Below are 22955 nucleotides of genomic sequence, written 5' to 3' on the forward strand. Positions count from 1 at the left end.
TTTGATAGTAATAGGAAGCATGGATCAAAATGTGTGATTTATCCTTTTTTTCGTACCCATAAAATCTTGTAACCAAGCTAGTTAATTGGTTCAGTCCAATAACTAGTGGGAAAAAAGCCACTCGCAAAACAGAAATCCTATCTACTTAAAAAAGTAGATACTACTATCGAAGCCTATCTACTTAAAAAAAAAAAAAAGTTTTGATTTCATATGAATCTCAATCTTCTTTTAAAAGACTAAACTTTTATGTGGGAAAATAAATTTTAGCTAAGGTGTAAAATTTCAGCAATTTTATGCCAGTAGTGATGGAAATTTTTTAATTTACAAAAGGGGTCATTTTTGCCAATGGAGGAGAAAAATTGTTTTGCTTGAAGAAATAAATCTGAGTTTCTCTTAATAAACACTAACATTGCTGTGTTTTTTATATGTATGCACTTTCATAAAAGATTCTTTTTAGTGCAATACACATTTGGTTAAATCGTGCAATACCTTAATGCCTTTCATGCTAGTGCATCCCAAGGCACTTTACAATCTGTAAAGTTAACATTAGAAATGCAGCACATAAAATTCCCTAAGACAATCCTTTTTAAAATGCTGAATAAAACATCTAAACTGTTAAGTTTGGATTAAATAGCCCAGCAGTTGGTGCTTTTTTTCCTTTTGTGGAAAATGTTTGAAACAAATGACTGAAATGAATAAAAGCTCTGTAAATAATATGACTTCAAATGATATTCATGAAGGCCAAATTCTGCCATTCTGCAGGAGGAAGTCTAGACATGTACAAAGTTCAGCCCTGTTAATTAAGAGGGAGCAATGCGCTGCAGTGAGTCAGAGCAATTTTATAATCCAAATGCTGCTAAAAGGGACTCTTGTCAACCTCCAAATCTTATTTGTTTTATAATCACTGGGTAAGGAGACTTGCTGGCTAAGGAGATACGTGTCTTTCTCTTTCGGGTTTGAATGCGGTCCAGCCCGGTAGTGACCAAAAGCCGTTGCCATCTGATAACTGTTTGTTAGGCTATGCAAAATAATTGTAGTCTCCAAACAGTTCCCAGTGTCAACGTCACAAAAACCACCCCCACGCTTGGTGCTAATTATCGCCCGCGCAGGCAGCCCCAGCGAGGAGGCCAAGGTTTGACTGTTATTTCCCCTTTCAGTGCTTGCAGTGGTCCTGCTGAGAGTGTGTGCGTCTGGGTTGTGGTTAAACGGTGTGTGCTCTGTTCTCTGCAGGGCTGCCAGCCTGGCATCTTTTATACGTACTGATTTTTATCATTAAGAAAACAAGATCCTTCATCGTCTTCTCACTCCACCTTTAGATCTGCTGAGAGCAGAGTTTTTACATTGATGCATTTTTTTACATTGATGCAATTTTAAAAGAAAAAAAAAAAAAAGCCCAAACAAACAAGAAACCCAACAAAACAGCAGAACAAAACAAAGGCAGTGTCAGGTATGAATTTGTTGAGGGTAGAGAGAATTTGTGCTTTTAATTTTTTTTCCAAATTAAATAAAATGTAAGTTGAAAATAAAAACAAGAAAACCAGCCAGCTGATAGCAGTAGAATACATAAGAGGAAAAAAGCGCACACACAAAAAGGAAAAAAGGAAAAAAAAAAAAAAACCAAACAGGATTATGCAGCCTCAGAAAGAGCCAACAGATGTTCAGGGCGGGTTAGAAAAACAACATGATCAACGGTATGAAAGCTGCAACAGATCTAAACAAAACCCCAAAATAGATGCAATTCTAGAATAAGCCTGAAAAAGAGAAAAATCATTATAGGCTTTCCTCAGCACAGACACTAGTCTCTGATAAAACAAGATAGAAACTTCTCAAAAAGGAAATTTATACCAAGGTGGGCTTGCAACTTCATTGCTAGAGACTCTTCCTGCAAGTCTGCCAGTGGGTGAACTGGGAACAGGATGAAAACGTGTACTCTGTTCCTCACCCAGGAAAGGTGCCTAAAGTAACAGCTAATTGTTCCCAGTAATGGAGTGGCACTTGCTTAGGAACCAGGAATGTAGCTGTATCACTTAAAAGTAGTTTTTTCATTTCACTGGACAGTCAAGCCGAACGTAAGACCGCACAGACCGTACAGCTGTGGGAGCCACCCTTCCCACCCTGGCTGCAGCATCACGCCTTCCCACAAAATGGAGGAAGGTGGGCGCAGCCAGGCTGCTGCGTGCTGCTACCCCTTGCTGTGGGTGGTGGCTGCCGTGCCGAGGCTAGGTTTGGGGTCACTGCCTGACTTACCGGCCTCCTCCCCAAGCACCAGAGAGATGGCTCATTGGGGCAGACCTGAGGGCAGGATATTTCAGCAGGGTTTGGGTTGTTTAGGCACCGGTCTTACTCTCTGATGTCCATAACAGCTCTCCCTCCAACACTGGAGACAGGAGCGAGCCTTGCGTGATGGATCTTACGGCTTTCTCTGAGGCCTTTTCCCTCCTGCTTCATATTGTTGCTCACCTTAAGTGCCACTTAATGGCCAGGTGCTCCCACGTGTGTGAGGAGCAAAGCCTGAGGTGGTGCGGAGCACCTTGGAGAAGAGGCCTCAGTGGATGTCTGCTGGCCGGGGCGGCTGTGTGCGGCCCCAGGCACCTGACAGAGCCTCACTGGTGAGGGGCCGGGGCAGCCTCAGTCCTGCACCACAGCGGGGAGCAAGCCAGGAGCAAATGTGGAGACCTTTTTGCATAAAAACCTCCTTTTGGTAAGGTGTCATCTGCTCCCTACCCCAAAGTGGGCCTCCAGCCGCTAGTACCTGCCAGGCCTCCTACGTGTGACTAAAAGGCGCCATTTTGAAAAGATACCAGGTCAGCCAGGTATGTACTGATCTGGCTACATTAATATAAATTTTAATAAGGTAACATATTGCTCTTATTTTTGTCAGTTGCTGGAGAAATGCTGGAGTGAAATCTTGATTTAGCATCAGGGGAAGGGCACAGTGCCCAGGTTGGTGCCTGTTGTCAGCTTTCTGTGAGAGGCCGGCTGCTGGTGTGCTTGGGCTCGAACCTGCCTTCCCTGGGCTCCAGGACAGCCTCTGAAAATGCTAATTAATGAATCTACATTGATTTGTATAAGTTATGCAAATCGAGTAATAACCGTGTGCCACTGTGGTTTCGTTGGGTCTCATGTTGTACTTAAAGCTTCGTGTTGGAGTGACACGGATTTTATTCACTAAAATAAATTGTTTTGCTGTGGAGTGCTTGGAAAGCAACCAATGGCGGTAATTGGTTGTAGGTGACACTATGGTGCACTCTGTTAAGATTTATTTAACAATGTACTCTTTGTTAAAGTAGTCCAGAGGTAAGGTCAGTGAGCTTGATTCTCTGCCGTTCGTGGCTCAAACCAGCAGTACTTGGGCTGCTTTGCTTTAGAGGGGTGCTTGTGGAGACATTAAAACAATCGTGTACCCTATTAAAAATATTGTCCTTCATCAGATCTAGGAAACTGTAAAAATAGCACTGAATTGTATAGAATCAGGACCATATTCAGTAGTTGCATCATCTTGTTTTGCAACCCTGTAGCGCTGCCGGCTCCCCCCTTCTGTCCAGCACCTTCCTGCAGCACGCTGAGCAGAGCGGCGCTCTTGACATATGTTTCAAGAAGGAATCCAGCTCTAGTTTTCAGATGAAAAGGTTAAAGACTTTGACACAAGATAATTATAAAAGGAAAATGAATCTTTTCTTGGATCAAAAATTATTGTGTAAAAGAGTGTGTAAATTATGGCGTGCAAGTTAAGTAATGGCTTTTATACTGAAATCTGGAATTACTATGATGAAGGAGATGGTGTCAAACTGTGGTAATTTATTTCATTTTGGTTTCTCAGATCTGCAATGAATTTAGGAAATTCAAATTTATAGCGAGTTGGTCTTTGTAAGACTTTCTCTAAGAGAATGAGGATACTTTATGGAACTTCCATTGGGGTCAGATTCATACCATTACTCTAGTGAGAACTTCCAGTTAAAAACTTTCCACAAATGATTCGTTCCACCGGCTTCTGTAAATGGATTTTTCAAACTTGTTAAATGTTACTTCCATTTTCTCATTTAGCTTGCATCACTGCTCTTCAGTATTTGAGCAGGGAAATAGCGATAAATATAATGCAGGATTTTGCTAATAAATCATAATATCTTCCAAGCACTGTTTACCTTTTTTGCCTTTTTTTTTTGTAGTAAGGTTTTGAAGTTGGTGCGTTTCTTTCCAAACCATGCATAATAGTACTCTAAAAAATTACGAAGTCTGATTTTAAGTTTCTTTAGAAATAAAGTTCTTTTAAGAACAACTGTATTTTGGGGAGCTTAAGTCAGGTCAACTACAATGGCTCAATTTTATTCCCAGTAGAGGATGGGTATGAATTGGTCATAAGCATAATTCACCTTTGAGTCCCAGCACTTCACACAGAAAAGTATTGTTGATGCTGCAGAGCATATAGTCTAGCTTGCAGTAAATCAAAACCTAGGGTGTAGAGTCTTTCTGTGTGTGTTTAAAGAAAGAAATAAGCAGGCTATATATCTGCTGTATCTAAACTGTGCTCTTTTTTAAACAGGACAGCTATTTTTGAACCTCTAGCAGGATGTTTCTGGTGAAGGGATAATGCAGATGGATCCTTGCATGCACACAGGCTCACGCACATGTTTATCACTCAGTGAAGGGACTATGCGTATCATTCATTTAACTGGCAATTCTTTTGTGGTGTCAGTATCATTTCCTAGCAAAATTGGCTAAAGGAATTGTTTCAAACACAAAAGATGTTCTGAACTGGCCTAATTGCTTGCTCAACAGCCAATAACTTTGGGGATTGTTTTCTATTTGAATTCTAGATACAAATTGGGATATCTTTCCATTTGTTTAAAAAAGATCAAGCCAATAGGAGAAGAAAAGATCTTTACCCATTTTCACTGAGCAGTGAGGTTTGAATATACAGCTTGCAATTGAAACTATTTTTTTCCAAAGCCTTTGAGGGCTGTTTCTCAGTCTAGTGTAAACAATTTATTGTTGAAGTCCTAGAATATTTGCATTTTAATTAAAGTCAATTTTAATTAAATACAAAACTTTAATCAGAAAAGCAGAGTTTAGGCAGATAATGTACTTGCATGCTAAGCAAGCTTACTCTGAGGGGACCTGTAGTCTGTAAAACTGCTTGGCTGAAACAGGAAAGTAGTAAATGCATCTTTCTTGCCTAACCTACCTACAAATAGTAATCTCCCTCCTGCCTCTTCTACCTTGCAATAAGATATTCTTCCTACAGGCAGCTAAGTGAATGAGGGGGTGATGCAGAAATCTTAAAGGTGCAGTGAGCAGGAAAAAAGTTAACTCTGAACTCTTAAGCATGCCTATAGCAAATGTTAAAATTACTGTTGTATTCTTAAATGTTCTGTTTCAATTATGTGTTTAAAGTTACATTTAAAGTTACATTTAAAACAAACAAAGACCAAAATACTTTGGCCAATTGATGTCTAATAAAGGTCACATCTGGATTTTCCTGTGCTTGTTGTTGCTATAATGCTGATGTGGCAGCTACATCTTGAGTCACAAACCAGTAGTTTTGGCCTGTTTGTAGATGAAGTTTCTGTGCCCAGTCAGAGAATTAATCAGTGCCCTAGCAGGCACATGTGTAATAGAAAGCTGGTGTCTGAATAGAAAGTGATGTCTTTAAGCAAATTCTGAGGTCTAACAAACAAATGCAGTTGTGGAGCTTTCCACATTTGTTCTGAGGGGAATTTGTTTAGGCCAAGACTGAAGACTGGGATGTTGAGAGTAACACCTTCTGCTGTGAGCTGGTCTTCTGAGAAATACGTTGGTAGCCCAACTATTTTTGATTGTTCCATGAGTTTATTTTTATTTGTATGGTTTTAGAATCCTACGGGTAGACGAGAAGTAGGAGATCTTTTGTGCTTCTTCCGTCTGTTGTAAAATAACATCTAAGAACTAAAATGATTAACAGTCATAATATGAAAAGAGGATATTTCATGTTTACCCATAGCTACGTACTTTGAAAGCAGTACTTCTCATTAAGGCCTCATCATTGCTTAACTGCTCATAAAAACTCAGAATGCAGGTGTCACTCAAGATCTGTTTAAGGCTGGGACTTCAGCTGTGATTTAGTACAATATCGACATCATGTTTTAAATCAAAAGGGATATATAGCACGCATACAAAAATATTTTATCTTAGGCCTGAAGTTACTTGCAGTAATGGCAAAGCAGTTAATATATTACCTTTGCTAACAGCAAAAGTGCTGCATATAAATATTTTTAGTCAATAATGTATTTTAAAAAAGGTTTCTCAGTGGGATCAGATTTATGTTGTCAGAAGAATTTATTCAGCTGACAAGCACAGACGTCCGACACTTCATGTATTCTAAGATTTACAAAAGCAGTTTCTTCCTGGACGTCAGTTGGATGTGATTACGGTAGGGTTATGTGGAGAGAACCAGGGAATCAGTCCAGGAAATCTTCTCTGCAAAATCCTGCCTTAGATTGGTATGATCCAGGAAACCTCTGCCTCTACATGTCCGTAGCAGCTTTTGGTAGCGCTAGATGCTTGGGTCAGGAAGGGGCAGAACACGAGAGTCGGGATCTGCGCCGTGGATCTGAGAACACAATTTTGCCTGAAGCATTTGAGATTTTCCTTATATATTAAGTGGGCCATTCCCCGTGCCCCCCAGTACATGTGTGCTGCTGCCAGCTGCAGTTTAGCTAGGTAGAAGTTGGAGCTTGCTCCTTTGGTATCCACTGATAAAAAGTACAGGATAATAGTACGTGTGCATTACATTTTGCCAAGTGTGCATGTTTCAACCACTGTTGTTAGAGCCTGCATGTTGTTTGTTGTATGAAATATGTATATAATGAGAGAAATATGCTTAAACAAATTTTGCGTTGCATAGGGTAGCCAAACTGTATAATGACTAAAAAGAACAATGCTGCTTAAATTTAATTTACAATTAATGATCAAAAATAATTGAAATTTAACTTCTTTGTAAATTAAAAACCTTTAAAGTATTTGAAAAGTCAGAATTCCCTTTTGTTTCTGGAGTTCTGAGATCAGTTTGTGAACTTGTTGCATCAGTCTTCATACCTTTTGCTGGAGCTGTATTCGGTTACACTGAATCTGTTCCAAAAATTTTAATTGGTTCAGTGGAATCTCTTCTCCCGAGACAGAGGTAGCTAAAGCCAAGGAGGTTTTTAGCTGCTTAATTAGCCGGGTTTGTGAAATGATTTGGTATCTGGGATGTCAGGAAGAACTTGACATGTCTGTGCTGACTTTGAGATAATCCATCAATTTTATCAAATAAAGAGCTGTGTTATTATTATTATTATTTTTCATCAATAGGTGTAAAGTAAGGATATCTTTTCCCTTTCATTTTCTGTCCTTTCTGAGTAACCGTAGTTACCTTATTAGCATAAAATTTGCAATACAGTTAAATAGCAGTACATGATTATACCTGATGATACACTTCTCTTTTAAAAGAAAAAGAATCTAATACCAGGATTCTGTATTGATTGTGCTGCTAATTCTGCCTCATAGCACAGACTGGCAGAAGGCAGGTAGCTGAATTGTATTTAACGGTTTTATTGTGATGTGACTAAGATGGATGTGACATGGTCCTCTATTATTCGTTTGAGAGTGTGGACACTAATGAAGCCATTAGCTGAGCTAAGGCAAGTGAAGAAAATAGGGAAATTACCATTATTCTGAAACCATTAAGTTGTAATCTGCCACTTTCTCTCCTTACTCAAAAAGGCATCTTCTTTTTAGGGCCTCCCTGACTGTCCTTTAAAGATTCATTAATTCATTAACTTTCTAAAGGAGACGGAGGAAACACAATTGAAATTTTAATCAGCTTGGCGTGTCACATTATTAACATTTTGAGTGTATCTGTATTCACTGTTGCACCACATAAGGTTAAGGTTAAATAAACTACATTACAGCAAATAATGTTCTGTTTCATACTGTAAAACATAAAATGTTGAAGGCAGAAATTGGTTTCATGGTTAAATTAAATTACGATACAGAGCTCATATTATATATTCTGTTATTCAAATGTATGTTCTTTGGAGGAAATGCAACATCCATGTTACTAGCATTAATATTTTCAAAATATCCACGATTAGACTACACTGTGTGAAAAGATATAGAAAGCACTACAAAACTTCTAAATCTCGGCTTTTACTTTATGCTCACTCACGGTCAATGCTTTTATGTTATCTTCTGTAAAGTGACTGACTTCTTTTAATGTCTGTCTTCTAATGGGTCATTTGGACATTATGTACAATTACAACTGCAAAATTTTCTTTGTTATTACTTTCGTTTAGATACTACAGAATGCTATTTTTATCTGTCTCTACTTTCTTACATAAATATTTCCTTTCACCTCAGTTGTACTGCATCCTGGAGTACAGCTAGCAGCTTTTGGCCTTTGGAATCGATTGAGATACAGCTGTGACAAAATGGATGAATGCTCTTTCTAAACAATTAAAATACCCTCAGTGTACAGAGGGGGGACCTCAAACCTGTGTGCGAGAACAGTGTATGATTCCAGGTAACCAACAGGAACTTTTTTTTTGGGGGGGGGGGGTGAGGGGGAGTGGGGAAGGCCTGTTTTGGGCTTTCTAAGATCCGTTTTATTAATGTCTCAGTTAAAAGAAGCTTTGGGTTCAGCCACTTTCTGTTTTAAGGGTTCGTTTGAAATCCTCTGAAACTGTTTCAGGGGTAGGGCTCATGCGTGCACAAGGGTATGGTGGAAAAAACTGTATAGACACGACAAATAGAGGGGGGCACTGGCCTACAGGTTGGAGGTGCAAGATAGGGAATGGAGATGTGAATAGGATAAATGAGGGCTGAATGTTCTGTGGCTTCTGTAAACTTAAAGTTCCTCTCCAGGTTCATCAGATTTCTTTTTCTACTTCCTATAATTTTATGTTTGGAAATGCCTTCCATGTGATTTCGGACTGTTCTGCCCTTGTGCTGTATCACAGAACTTTTAAGCACTGCATAACAAAGCCTGCATAGCTTGATGTTAGTATTTATGCTAGGCAGGCAAGCCTGGTATAAATCTGAGGTGTTTTTCTCTTCTTTTTTTTTCCTGGCTGTGATAGTGTCAGTTTGATATATCACCTTTCATGTTGTGTTTGTACTTGAGGTCAGGAAACTTCTGAGTTGTGCGTATCATCAGCATTGTAAATACAAAGTAGCCTTTGGCACCTTAGTGTGGTGCCTTGCAGTGGATTTGTCAAAACAAAACAAAATCCCCTCTTTTGTTTTCCCCTGGAGTCAATTACACTCAGGATGAAGCAGTTAGTGACACCAAGGATAGTAGTTGAAGCATTACAGGTTAACCTGCTTATCAGAAGTGCTGGCATCAGTATTTTCTAGTATCACTGACTGGCTTAACCGATCCATTGAGAACTTCTGCTTTCAGCATGACTTGCAAAACTCACTACAATTTCTTTGCAGATTTTGAGCTTCCAAAAATGCCCACCTAAATGAACCTATTCCTAATACCTAATTGAACGCTGTTGTTGCGTGCATTGTGTGCATTTGTCTAGGTCACCATCCATAAACAAGTCCAAAATGTGTGCTAGGAAGGAAGGGTTTTCTGGCTATAGAAGACCCACATATAGCTGTACATGTATGGGTATACACAGCCTTTGCAGGTGCTGGTTTTGTTTATAAATATATGATCCTACAGGAGATACATGTATGCACTACATGGTCACATATGCATGCTATATCTCATGTATATTACCATATGTGTACAGTACACTCATCTGTTCTTAAGATGCTGCTTTGTAGCATCACACAGGGTGATGTTGTAGTTGCAGCTGCTTTCTCCACACATTTGGAAAATGAGTGGGTGAGTGGTGTGTTTTCTGAGGTTCAGTACAGCTGTGTAGTATTAATTTAACAGCAATTGGTCCTACACAGTTTGAATTTCAAAATCCTCTTTCCTATGCCTAAGTATATGTAACTTTATAATATAGAATAATCTAAGCAGACCTATTTCTATACAAAGCTTTTGCCATTGTGCAGGAAAAGCTTGTTCTGACTCCCTTCTCATATAGGTCAGCTCATTAATTTTGTTGCAGCTGCAATGGCATAGTAAATGTGGCTCAGGTGTTCCCATACTGCTGTTGCATGTCAGATACAAGCTGGCTTTTGTAAGTAGTTTCAGTATGTAGGATTAGATTTTAGCCATGTTCTGGAAAGAAAAAGGAATTCAAAATCCAAGGGAGAAAAATAACTGCATGCCTCAGAAGCAGCAGAATGTAAACCATGTATTGCCTGTTTCGATCATGCCATCAGTAGCTGTTCATTACACGTTGCTTTGGGGATGGGGCTTCCCCATCTGTCTGCTGACAAATAATGTTTGGGTCCCAGTCACATCCACTGTGTTGTTCTTTGGCTGAACAGAGCTTTCTTCCCATCTCCTTTTGCTGGCTGGAGATCAGCATAATATATTTGATTGAGTACAGTAAAAGGTCCAGACATCCTGGCCAAAACCAAAATATGCTCTGTACTTAATACTGCCTCAAATTTCTTATAAATGCTCTGTGATTATTCCAGTCACAAATAACATAGGGAGGCTAGGAGATAGGCTCGATGTCATATGGTTATGAGTTCTTTTGTAAATAAAGCCGATCCTCAGGAGTGAGCGTGAGTAATGGTTGATTCTGAAAAATGAGGACTAGGATCGTGTTTTGAAGCGGGGTGAAAAAACCGCATGTTGTAATTTATTTATTTACCTCCATTACTCTGCACTTCTCCAAGCGCTGAAACATAACCAGAACATAAGAACTTATTGCAGATCTGCAAAGGCTTGTACAGTGGGGACTCCTCTTAGTTATTGCTATCAGCAGCAATGGATGTAATAAACATAAACCTCTCATGACAATCTCATGCATCCCTCAGTCTGTGACTTCCCTGGCGGCCCAGAGAATAGTTGGTTCTTTGCAGCAGGCCTGAAAGGTTATCAGCAAACTCTAGGTCTGCAAGCTTGAGGGAAAGGTCAGGTTTCAGTGTCCCATGTTCTTCATGGAAAATACTCTGTCATCAGGACCTTCCCAATTTATTTATTTATTTATTTATTTATTTTTTGAGGAGCTGAGGTCGTAATTGTTGCCATCTTCCTTATGAGGATTAGGCGACTTCCTAGGAGGTGAGATCCAAGCTAGCAAGAGTGCCAGGAGCTAAGCCCAACGTCTGAAGTCCCACCTCAAAGTTAGCCAGCAGCCCATGCACACTTAGAGCACCAGTGGCACCTGTGAAGTGGGGCTACAGAAACAGACATTGTACACCAGTAACCTTATTTTGAGGTGAAAAAGACAAAGCACAGCTGAAACCGCAAAATTCCAGTTGCAACTTTCAGGAGTCTTTCCTACGATCCTTATGAAAACTCAGACCCAACTTGCCTTCAAGAAGTGCATCCCAGTGACCTCACCCTTCCTGACTCTGCTTCAACGTCTCTCCATAAAAGAGATGTTCTGGGGTTTGGTTTTGTTCACCTGGCTCCCTGAGTCCCCATTAAGTGTGTGTAGGCAGGGATTCCACTGCTGGGAGGTGGGTCGCCTGGCTGTATTGAACTTACGAAGTGCGCTCCTTGTGAGCTTGGTTTAAGAAAGCAATATATGTGAATAAACAATGTGTATGATTCAATTCTCCCTCTCGTGGTCAGAGGAGGTCCTTCTTGCAACCTTCAAGTACAGACATATCAGATGTTTCTGTTTGCTTGATGTAACCCATGTCTTTTGGAAGATTCCCATGTTTGTAGTACAACCAGGATTTAGTGGGGAAGTTACTGATAGTTCCTGAAATACACGTATTGACTTTTTGCCACGCTGTGAGTGGACAGATCGAGGATTTGAACTGAACTGAAACATTCTGCGGAATTGTATTAACCTTATTATACGCACCTCCCCTAAGTGTGTCTAATTTGTCTCTGTTTAGGTGTTACAGTACTTCAGAAACATAGCTCTGGTTCTCATCCTTTGGGCACTTCTGTTGACTCCAGTGATACGGTGTAAGCTGTGTTGCTTTTAAAGATGCTGCAATGCTGTTGACTGAGATAGCAGCACTCCTCTAAATAAGAAGAGTAGGATTTGCCTCTCTGTCTCTTATAAATCCTCCTGTTTGGTAAGAAAAGTCTTGAGGATTTTGTCTGGTGATATTTAAGTCTCCCCAGAAGCAAAAAGAAAAAAAAAATTAAAAAAAAATGCAGAAATGTGCAGGATTAAGCATTTCAAAATCAATTTTTAATTATTGTTTAATTGATTTCAGATATAAAAAGGAAACAAAAACAGAAGAAAAATTTCAGAGATACTCTTTACGTAGGGCTTAACGGCCATTTTCTGTCAAAGTGGATACTAGAGCAGTACCAAAATTCTCTCATGGACAAAACCACTGTAAAGCAATATGCCTTTTGTTCACTTTTATCACTGAGGAGCAGAAGTTTTACTTTAATAGTTTTTTTCTGTTTTATTTTACAAATGTTTTCTGTTGCATGAATCATTTTTAGTTGAAGTGCTGCTAACACATAACCATGAGAAATTTCATCCACTGGCATGAGAAAATAATTGCCACTGTTTTTAAAACTCCTGTTAAATTCTGAAGCAATAAGTTTAATTGCTTATTATGTATTTCTAAGTAATTAGTTTCCTCTAAGAATTGGATAAAGATTTTCCTCACACAGATCTTGACTCAAAGATTGTCCTTTAGCTAGAAAATATTGATTTGCTTTTGTTTAGCCCCTGTGGAGAGCACCTTATCTCTAAGACTGGGTTTTGTTACGATGAGAGTTGACAGAATTCAGATTTATTCAGGTGAAGCCTGTCATGGTCAGTAAAAGTGTTAAAGAATCACAGTAATAAAATATAATATTAATCTCATGATTTTTTTCTCATTTTTTATTTTTGTTAATCAAAGACAGCTTTTAATGATGCAAAGATTTGGGGAAGTTCAGGGTTATTGAAGTAATTCATGCTAATTGTCTCATCTGCTTCGTATGCCATTTGTCTTCTATGAATATCAATGCCTACGTGTATTTAATCACAAATAATTAACACCCAAACAATTAATAATGACAGATGGATTCTGAATTGACAAGAACTTTAAAAGATGTTTAAATATATTCATGATTGCTAAGACGAAAGAAAAATATTGCATTCCATTTGAAATTATTTTATCAGAAAAAATAGATGAACTACATATGAGCTATTATGCATCCTTTGCTGTGCCTGTCAGTCTTGTTAATTTATTAGAGTGTACGTTGCTGTAGGTCAGGGGCCAGGTGTTTGCGTTGCAGTTTAGACATCATGCAAGCTTAGTAAAAGGGTCCTAGCCACAGATGGACAGCCCAGCCTGTTTCAGTGAAGTGCAGCGGCTGCGTAGCTGATGTAAGCAGAGAGATAGGTGCCTTTGAAGAGTGATTCAGCAGCTCTCGGTGCTGACTAATCACTAGATTTAGCCACTAGCAAATGTAAGCTCCACAGTGATGTCTGAGCTCCTGCCTTTTAGGGCTGGCATAAGGCTCTGACTCAGGGATGTATCTGCCCACTAATGATCTGGTGCCTACAGCCCTCTTCTGATGCGAGACGTCTGTGCCCATCATGTTTCCTTAAAAGTAGCAAAACCTTCAACAAAATGTTTCTGCCTTAATGGTACTTTGTGGCTTTTCTGTTATAACCTGGGGACAGAGAGAGCATGGCTTCGGGGCCCCCGGCGCCCTGAGGGGGCAGAGCCTGCACCCTCGCCTGGGAGAGGGTATCCTGGAGAAACTGGACTCCATGCACCTGCCTGAAGATGAGCTACAATGCTTCCAAAAATGCAGCAACCACAGCAGCAGAAGTAAGTCCAATCCTGTAGCCTTGTGACCTGGGATTCGCCTGAAGGGGGTTGGGTCTTTGGGCTGAAGGTGCTTGTGTTTTCTAGCAGATGGATAAATCTAGCGTTGGATAAAATGAGCAGGATTGCTTCTTCTAGTCTCAGCTGAGAGATTGAGGTGCTGTTGTAACATGGGGGTGTGCGTGCTGCCCGTGAGGTTCAGCAGGACCTGCGTGACCGTGGTTCCACGCCACGATGGGGTAATCGGTGTCTAAATTGTTAGTTGCTTGCCTGTGTTGTTTGTTGCCTTTTGATTTCAGCAGATCTTTTATACTGCTGGGGAAAAGGCACTGAAAATGTGAAGGTAGGTTAAGTAGATGTGGAGGCAGCAGCTGAAAACCTGTCTCTGGCTCCTAAAGCTTGCTGTGCTCATCTGTGCTGTCAGGCATGCTCGTGACATGGGTGTGTTGAGGGTTACCCAGGTGCGGTTAGCAGTGGGCTACGGTCAGCCACACAAGTTGTCTCGTGGAGCTGAAGTCTTCTTTCAGTCAACAGAGGACAGTGCACCCTTGGTAACCCCTTTTCTGAACGTTTCAGGACATTGGCCTTGGACATTTCTTTGTCAGCAGCTTTCTGGAGATCTCTGTAGTTCGAAGAATTACCCCACCAAGCGACCTGGGGGACTCCACAGGTGTGTTCTGTGGATGTTGCTTCAGTTGAGTTTCCATGCCACAGGTACGCCTGCGGGCTGTAATGGGGCTGGCACAGTTTGGCTGGTCCAGTCCTGTAGTGACAGCCTGATGTGCTGCTGCTGCCCAGCACGGACGCAGCAGTGGTAGTTGTTAGCAGTGTTTTTCATGTGTGGTCAGCTGAGCCAGAAGTAGGTTGGATTTCCAAAAGAGAGAATTGGAGAGGTTGCAAAAGACAAAAGGGATAATGAGCCTTGGGTGTTCTCTAAACAGCCATAAAACACCCTCAGCCTGGACACTGTAAACTGTAGGTGCGGTTTGTCGTTCTCTTTAAATCTAACACATGCAAGCTGCCAGGACAAGTGCTGTCTTCCCCTCCAGTCCTCCCCCATTTGTCCCGTCTGCCTTGTGCGGATACTGGCCTTTAGGATGTCACGTTGTGAATCAGATCAAGTAAGTGATCCTGCGGAAAGCTGCCTTTTTTTTTTTTTTCTTTCGATGTGTGTTTGTGTGAGAGAAAGGGGCATGGAGGAAGGGAATTACTTTGCAGCTGCATTAATTTCCTGGTCTGTTTGCCTGTGCAGTTGCATGAATGCCACTACCAACACAAGGAGGGGATCAAAATTACTGCTAATTTAAAATGTTTGTGGACCACCATCTTTAGATAGGAAATAATAGTCTTAGTACTTTAGATTTTTAATACTGACTTAAGGATAATCTTAATACTTCTTTGCTCTAGGTTTTGACACACTATTGGCTAGGGCCATATGTCTGTGATCACACATTATTCACTCTTAAAATGTAGAGTAGTCATCAGGCATGTTTTGTGGCTTCTCTGAGTGTATATGTGTATGTACGTGTGTTGTTGTATTCTTTGTTTACTAGATAAAATATATTTATTAGTGGAAAAACATAACTTGACTTTGCACCACAGTAGCCTTAGCATGAATGATTGTGCTACATCTGCTTGATGTCTTCTAAGCACATGTTCTTCTGAAGTTGTTTTATCTAATTCTCAGAGTTGCAACTCTGTTTTCAAAGGGCGAAGATGGTGAATGAGCAGTGGTCTGTGCTGGCCCAGTGACCCCGGCTTCTAAACTCACCATTGACTTTTATTGTGTATTTTTTTATCATTTTGCTGTACATAAATTTTTCCAGCACTCCACTGAAGATTCTAACAGTTTTACAAAGTGATTTACATTAATATAGTGTACCAATTACATGTTAATATTACTGTTATTGAAATTCGGGTGTAGAATTCAGATTGGTCTTTAATCACAGACCTGCATATCAAAAGTAAAGAATGAGTAATTCTGGTATATATGTTTAAACTCTGTAAACATAATCTTAGTGGTTTGGTCATAAAATTCCCAAGGCAGACTATTGCTTCAAATATAGCTTATGTTGAAGTAAAGGGAATATATTCTGGGTAAACGTCTATTTATTATAAATTACCAGCTTCATATAGATATAGTGAAATACTTAAATTCATTTCGTTCCTATATTTTCTTAGTTTATTAGGGCAGTACTACTTCAATGGATGTGAATGGCAGTAGGGAAAATCTTAAATGCATGTGAATAAACAGGTTTCCAGACAGGATGTTTTTTTCTTCCCTTGTACTATGTATTTCAAAGTATTAATTCACAAAGTACTTAACTTTATAAATGCAGTTAGGGTTGTATGTGTGAGATTCTACCGCTTTCCTTTCTTAAGGCTTTTACGCAGAATTCACACAGTTTACCTATATCTCTTTGCATAAATACCAATAATGCTTTAATTTATGGGTGTTTGCTGTTGGGCTTTGTTTAAACGAGTTCCATCCAAAAGGAATTGGAGCCTTCTATTCTTGCAGAAATGAATAAACCACATGAGGTGAATTTTCATACAACCCATTTCCAACGTGGAGTTTTCAGGGTATAATTTAGATATTGCATTGGTGGTTTATGACCATATAAAGTGTAGGTGTGTAGGTAGGAGGTTAGATAGATGTACTTGTAAATGGCTAGAAGCAAGGAGGCTGAGTACGGTCTCCAGCAGTGCGTATTTCAGCTCACAGTTTCACATCTCTATCCTAAGGCATTAGATGTTACTAATTCTCCAAAAGCCAAAGATTTGTTTTACAGAAGAAAATTCTGATTTGATTAAGATATTGCTTTGAGACCTAATGTTCCTTTAGCAAATCATGCTACGACTGGAAATGCCCATGATTGGAAATAAACTGCATGTTATCTGAGAAAGAGAGAAAGTGCCTCATGATTTGGAATGATCCTGCAGAAGCAGCATTTAGTGTAATGACAGTACACTTAGATTAATTATAGCGCTGCTTGCAGGCGCCACTATACACTTACTGTTGTGTCAGCACTTTTGCTGTTAACCCTGTGTTGCAAAAGTTTATAATTTGGCTCTAAAAATGAACAAATCTTCTGGTTTAAATTCAGCCTTTGTGGTGCATGCACTGAATCAGCTCTTAGTTAGGGCCTGAATTTTATTTTCCTATTCTGAGCTGCTCAAAGTGTACAGCTGTAGAAATAATCGTGTCTGTTTAATATAGTGTGTGTTTTCTGCTCTGCCCACTTTTTTGATGAAAAATTTAATTTCAGTAAATGCTTAGGCTGTACTGTGATCATTTCAGATGGTCTAAAATAAAGCACTGAGGTGTCTGACCTTTCAAATTGGAATGGTGTGAATATGAAGCTACCATTTTTTTACTCTATACATGACTTAAGCTTAAATTTGGCTTAATAGGTATTTATACAATTAGCTGCAATGGCTCTGAAAGATTGTTAAATTCTGAAATAAGCCCCAACATGTCTTAAAAGGCTATTTACACAGAAAATTGGAAATACTTTAAGGAAGCTATTATAATTAGTCATGTAAACACTGCAGAGTGGTTTTTAAAATAAACATTCAAAATATACTGTAGTCATAGAAGTGACAGTGAAATTAAGTAACTTTTTGACTAAGTCATCAGAATGGTCTTTATCCTCATTTTACCACTGATGATACAGCCATAACTGCTGAGCCATTAAACTTGCTTGTGCCTAGAACACCTTGTCCTGCAAATACAGGAATCCGTGAGGATTTCTCTAGCAGTTCTTTCTTCTTATTATCCTCTCTTCTTTTTAGTTTCCGCTCTTAGATTGTATTTTACTTTTTCTGAGTAGTGCTGGCAAGTGGCTCTTATCAAGAACAAATGATGCCATAAATCAGGGCCGAAATCAATGATGCTGTGGGGCTGTAATAGCGAGATGTGGTTATGTGGGCCCGAGTGTTTTACCTGCCTCTGAAGCCAAGAGCGAGGGCCCTAGCTATTGTTCCAACTCCTGGCTTCTTGTTTACTGGCAAGGATATACGTACAGCTGCTTTGTCTCAGTCTTAGAGTAGAGAGATCCATATTAAACTCCTGTTTTAATATGATTCTTCTCATAATGCAAACAATAAAAAAAGCAACCAAGAGGGCATTCATATTCAAGTCGATGTTTTTGAGTAGAGTTGCTGGGAAATACAGAAAACACTTAATCCCTCCACCTTTAATACTACTGGAGTTGGATTTAGGACCTGCAGGAGCAGCTAAGGTGCCTGTCAGCATACTAGCTCCCTTCCTTTTGCGTTGAGCGTGTGTTCCCTGCAGGCGCAGAGCATAGCGGGTGTTTGAATAGTAGCATGGGCTCCTTCAGTTGGATGAAGGCTTGTTAGCCCAAAGGAACAGGGTCCTTAACATCTCACATCTCATGACTGGCCATTCTTGGCTGCAGTTACTGCTCTTCTCGGGGAGGGGTGGTAGTATAAACAAGGCGTGATTTGTGCAGCCGGAATAAGGCCACGCGCATTATGCCCGATATAAAATGAGAGGGCTGATATGAGTGCCTCTTGGACATGTCTTTCATTACCCTTTACGCTCCTCTCTCCTAATAGAATTCGGAGGAACCAAACACATGCTGTATGCATGGTTTTATTAGAGTGCTTTGCCTCGGGCCCTTAACTCCTTTAGCTGGTCATTACCTGACCAGTAAAGACCTCTAAACGGGTCATTAATGCTTAAGTAATAAACTGTTTCACAAGACTATCTAGTACAGAACCTCTTCTATCATTTTTACAGTTACTGTTTTATAGATAAATCAATGACCAACAACTGGATATTCTTGTTTAGCTACATAATCTCGTAATAGTGACCACAGCAAATAGGCAGTGGTTTCCTTTAACCGTGTTCAGGAGAGCTGGAGATGGTCACACACAAGTAGGACCTCGAGTTCTTTGTGGGGTAAACTGGGAATGAGGGGAAGAATGAAGGCATGTTCTGCTGTTAGCAACAAAGAGCATCTGCTTGTTAGGATGGTTTTGTTCTAGAAGTTGTGTAATTTCATCAAGGTGGCTTTTCTTCCCCACTGCCATGTTAGGAACCAGGCAGCCTTGGAACAGTCCAATATCAGCAGAGAGATTTCCTACTTTCACAGAGCTTTTCTGAACTAAAAATTAGTTAACAGTGCAAGCCTTACATTCCTCTCTACCATATATGCGTTGACTTTTAGTTTAGAATATATTAAATGCTTTCCAGATACGACAGTAAAAGTTAGCTGTGGCACGTATTTTTTTCCTGGTTCTCAACGTGAAATTTTCAGGACCCCCTTTGACCAGCATATCTTTTAAAATAGGTTTCTGTGCGTGAAGCTGTACAGAGCTCTTTTCCCTGGAGAGACAAAAAGAGAAAACGCATAGCAGGTAACATACAATTTTTTGGCAGATCACCAAGCACTCGCTATTTCAATCCTTGTTAATATCAGTGTATCACTGATTGACTGCTGAGCACTGAAATAAGCGATCCAGTCATATGCATCTTTTCTCATGTTAGCCTTTGAGCAGTGCCAGTCTGGGCTGGGAGGTGGTGTTTTGTTTTGTTTTGTTTTTTTCCTAGTAATGCTTGAACATTCCAAAGTGAAATGTAATTTGATGCTGAAAATGTTTTTTTGTAGACACAAAATATTTTTCTGCAGTAAAATGGAACAAACATTATTCTCCAAATTGATGACTTCAAGCTTGATTATTACTGATGGAGCAAATGCTTGGTAATTATTTTTCTAAGAAACTTAAAATACATTAGTTATAGTACAAGTTATCTCTGGCAATGTAAAACAACATTAAGAAGCTATTTATATGATGGGACTAACTGTTCTGGAAAAAAATATATAACGCTGGCATGTTTCTTTATTCAATTCTCCTACATTGAATTGGGGATTTTGCATTTGGAGCCACCATCTCAAATCTAACAAGCAAAAAAAAATATTACAAAATATGAGGTAAGGTACCCTGTTTGTTGAAGAAAAAAATACAGTGTGTTTTTCTTTTCCTTCTCTTTTTGAGAAAAAAAAAAAAGATCTTTTGGGGTAAGTCTTAACTAGACCCACCCAAGAGCTTTGAGGTGACTTAATTCAAGCACGTTATTATGCTAGACCCTCAAAGATGATGGTGGAAGTCCTAACGTTATATATAGTGGTGCAAGAATTGTGTGCTGGCGTACGGTTTACCTAGGGATGAATTTGACCCAGCAGTTAGTTCATTTCCAGCTCTCATAATATTCTTAGCACCTGCAGGGGAATTTTAATTCTTACAAAGCAAAAATACAGCCAAACTAACATAAGATTGGAAAGCAAATAACACTTCAGATTGCAACTCCAAGATTGTCTGGTTGTCATCTTTGCTGACAGACCGTGCTGGTGCGGTAAATAGCAATAGAAAAATTGGTGTTCGTACTGAACATCTCCTTCAGACTCGCCGGACAGAAGCTGTCCTGTGCGTCACTTTGCTGCGTTAGTGACATCAGGATTGCATTTGGTCCCATCTGCAATTGCCTAATATAATCAGCCTCTATTCTGTTGAGTTCAACTCACTACCTACAGTAAATGATTTGTGTGTGCATGAATATTAAACTTTCCAAGTAAACATGTGAGAGTAAATACGACTTGACTGTAGAAGAAAGTTATTTATGTGCACTGAAAATGAATGGCTATTATTGTTTTTATAAAAACATGCTATATTGCATCATTATGGTGTGAAAAATGATTGTCTTCTTTTTCCTCTGATAGAAGGGAATAGTAGACCCCAAATAACATTTGTTTGTATTACTGTTTTGGTTTCTGGCCAGCATAGCCTCTGTTAGTCTATTTGGTATGAAGGTTTTCTTCTCCAATTTTTTTCTTGAAGTCAAACCTCTGTTAGAGAAATTTTTCATGACTCAACAGCTCTTAGGTTTTTTTTGTACGACTGAGTGCAAGTATATTTGCCTAGTGATTACAACAAGGTAGATACAATATTTACAAGCCTTAGCAATTCCTGTGCAAATGCAGTCTCCAGAGAAGGTCACAATAACAAAGCAAGCAAACATCACAGTTATCTAAAGCAGAAGAAGTTCCAGGCATTGGGGTGGTGACTTGCAACATGGATGGGAACCCTGGAGTTATAGAGTAATTTATGGGGACACCGAGGAGACGGATTTCATTTAAATACAGTAACTGCTGAAATATTTCTAAGTTAAAAAGTCAACTAGTGGTTAAGTAAATATCCTCTTGACCCCTTTTAACTGTTGTGATGTACCGTTGTTTTAAACTATTTTCTTTGAAATGCTTGAGCCATAAAATGACCCAGGAGAGATGGCTTAACCACAGATAGTTAATGCACAGGATTGTGTTACTTTAAATTTAACCCTCATGCCCATTTTTTTTATCTAATCTATTCTTTAATTGGATAAATGAGGTTATAAATGGAGAGCTGTGGAATCTTTAAAGAAAAAAAAATTAAAAAAATGGTTTCATACAGTATAAAAGCAATAGGGGAAAATTTTAGAGAAGAACAGAGATTCCTTCTTGTTTCTATAGAAACCACTAGTGATCAGGAGGGGAGAGAATTTCTTTCAAGTGTACATTTCAGTGAGCCTAGCTCAGCAGCTCAGCGCACTGGAGGGCCAGTGTAAAAAAAAAAAAACACAACCCTCTAGCAGCTTGAGATGTGGTGCTCGTGCCCCTCTGATACCAGTTGGAATGAGGCTAACGCATCACTGAGAGTTTCTGGGCTGTACCGCTGTGGGTGAAGGGAGCTCTTTGCACTGCCATGTCCCCCAGGGAGCACAGCTGGCAGGAGGGCTCCCGGCTGCTCAGCATCGCTGAGACGGGGAAAGCAGCCGTGTCGGGATGGTACAAAGGGGGAGAGGATGAAAGAAGGGGAAAATAGTGAAAGAGAAGTGTGCTGTCTTGCGTCAAAATTAACTATGCTAATTGCTTTGAAGCAATAATCTGCTTTGGTTTTATCATGACAGAATCATGGCCACCGAAATCCCGTGTGTCAAAACAATTACAGCCAGAATTCAGTGACTTGGCTTTTGGATCATGATCTTCTTCCTAGCGTTCTACATAATACATAATCCCCTCCACAATGGAATTAGATTCTTAATTAGGTTCTGTTTTCCTAATATCACCTGAGTGTTGCCACGAGGAGTGGGTCAGGCAAGGATCTGAAAGCCGAATTCTGAAACAAACCGAAGTCTTAATCAATACTATACCTTTAAAATAATTGCAGGATTCCTCTAAATGAAGTTCAGGTCAAATGCAATGTCAGAAATAAGGCAGCTTCAATTTGCTGCAACCTGACAGGTCCAAGAAGTGACTGAGGAATATCTAGTAACTGGTAAAGACACCTCTGTTTGACATTTACTTTTGCATGTAAACAATAGAGCACTGTATATTGGCATCTGAATGTATTAGCTGGTGGTGATCCAAGCCCTGGTATGAATTTAGATGGTATTCCTCTCTGTTTATAAATACATAGTCTTGATAACAAGGGAACATTTACTGCAATCTTGCTCTGCAGTTGTCAGAGTGAAATGAATCATTTTGAAACATAAACCTCCTCAGATCTCAGAAATATCAAGAAAAACATAAAACATAAGGGAAAAGGATTATAAAATACAAATAAAAAAGGTTCTTAACATATTTAGAGGCCTATGGGCTGTAAACACTGTAGATTATCATTAATGAAACACTCTGCCAAGTACACAAACCACAGTTCGGTAGCAGCTGTTAAGCAAGCATTGTTCAAAGCTGGATAATCCCTAGAACATTATATGCTGTGGCTCTGTACCTCTTCCTATTAGTAATCAGATAATTGCCTTGTATTTTCTCTTGCACATTTTTCTTTTAAAATTCAGTTTCACTCCACCTTATGTCAAAAGGCTTTATCTTGCAGTAATCACTTAGGGAAAAATCCCACAGAGGTCAACAGGCAGGGCTGCAGTCTCCTTTATTTTCTGAAAATCTGGTGTAACACAATTCAGCCCTGTGGTGTTACTTTGGATTTACGATGGCAAAACAGAGAAGAATCCCACTATACAAGCAAGGTTCTTGAATTGTACTGTAACTTAGTTTTTTCCAATGAAGTGAGCTCTTACTTCTAAATAATTTTGGAGT

General features: G+C 39.5%; 1 protein-coding gene across 11 annotated transcripts in view; it reads left to right on the plus strand.

Moving 5' to 3' along the window:
* AFF2 (AF4/FMR2 family member 2) overlaps nt 1-22955 on the plus strand; it is a 328163-nt gene that overhangs the window by 19584 nt on the left and 285624 nt on the right. Inside the window, exons 1-3 of one of the 11 annotated variants that reach the window (XM_040572854.1) lie at nt 8375-8536; nt 11941-12013; nt 13686-13836. The exons of 7 other annotated variants lie outside the window; for them this stretch is intronic. In XM_040572854.1, coding sequence (XP_040428788.1) covers nt 13802-13836 — 35 coding nt within the window. In that variant the 5' untranslated portion in view covers nt 8375-8536; nt 11941-12013; nt 13686-13801. Of the gene's footprint in view, nt 1-8374; nt 8537-11940; nt 12014-13685; nt 13837-14051; nt 14073-22955 lie in introns of those variants that run through there. 3 more of the 11 variants (XM_040572855.1, XM_040572858.1, XM_040572856.1) reach the window with 3 other exon arrangements.

Source organism: Cygnus olor, chromosome 13, assembly GCF_009769625.2.
Source record: "Cygnus olor isolate bCygOlo1 chromosome 13, bCygOlo1.pri.v2, whole genome shotgun sequence".
NCBI lineage: Eukaryota > Metazoa > Chordata > Aves > Anseriformes > Anatidae > Cygnus > Cygnus olor.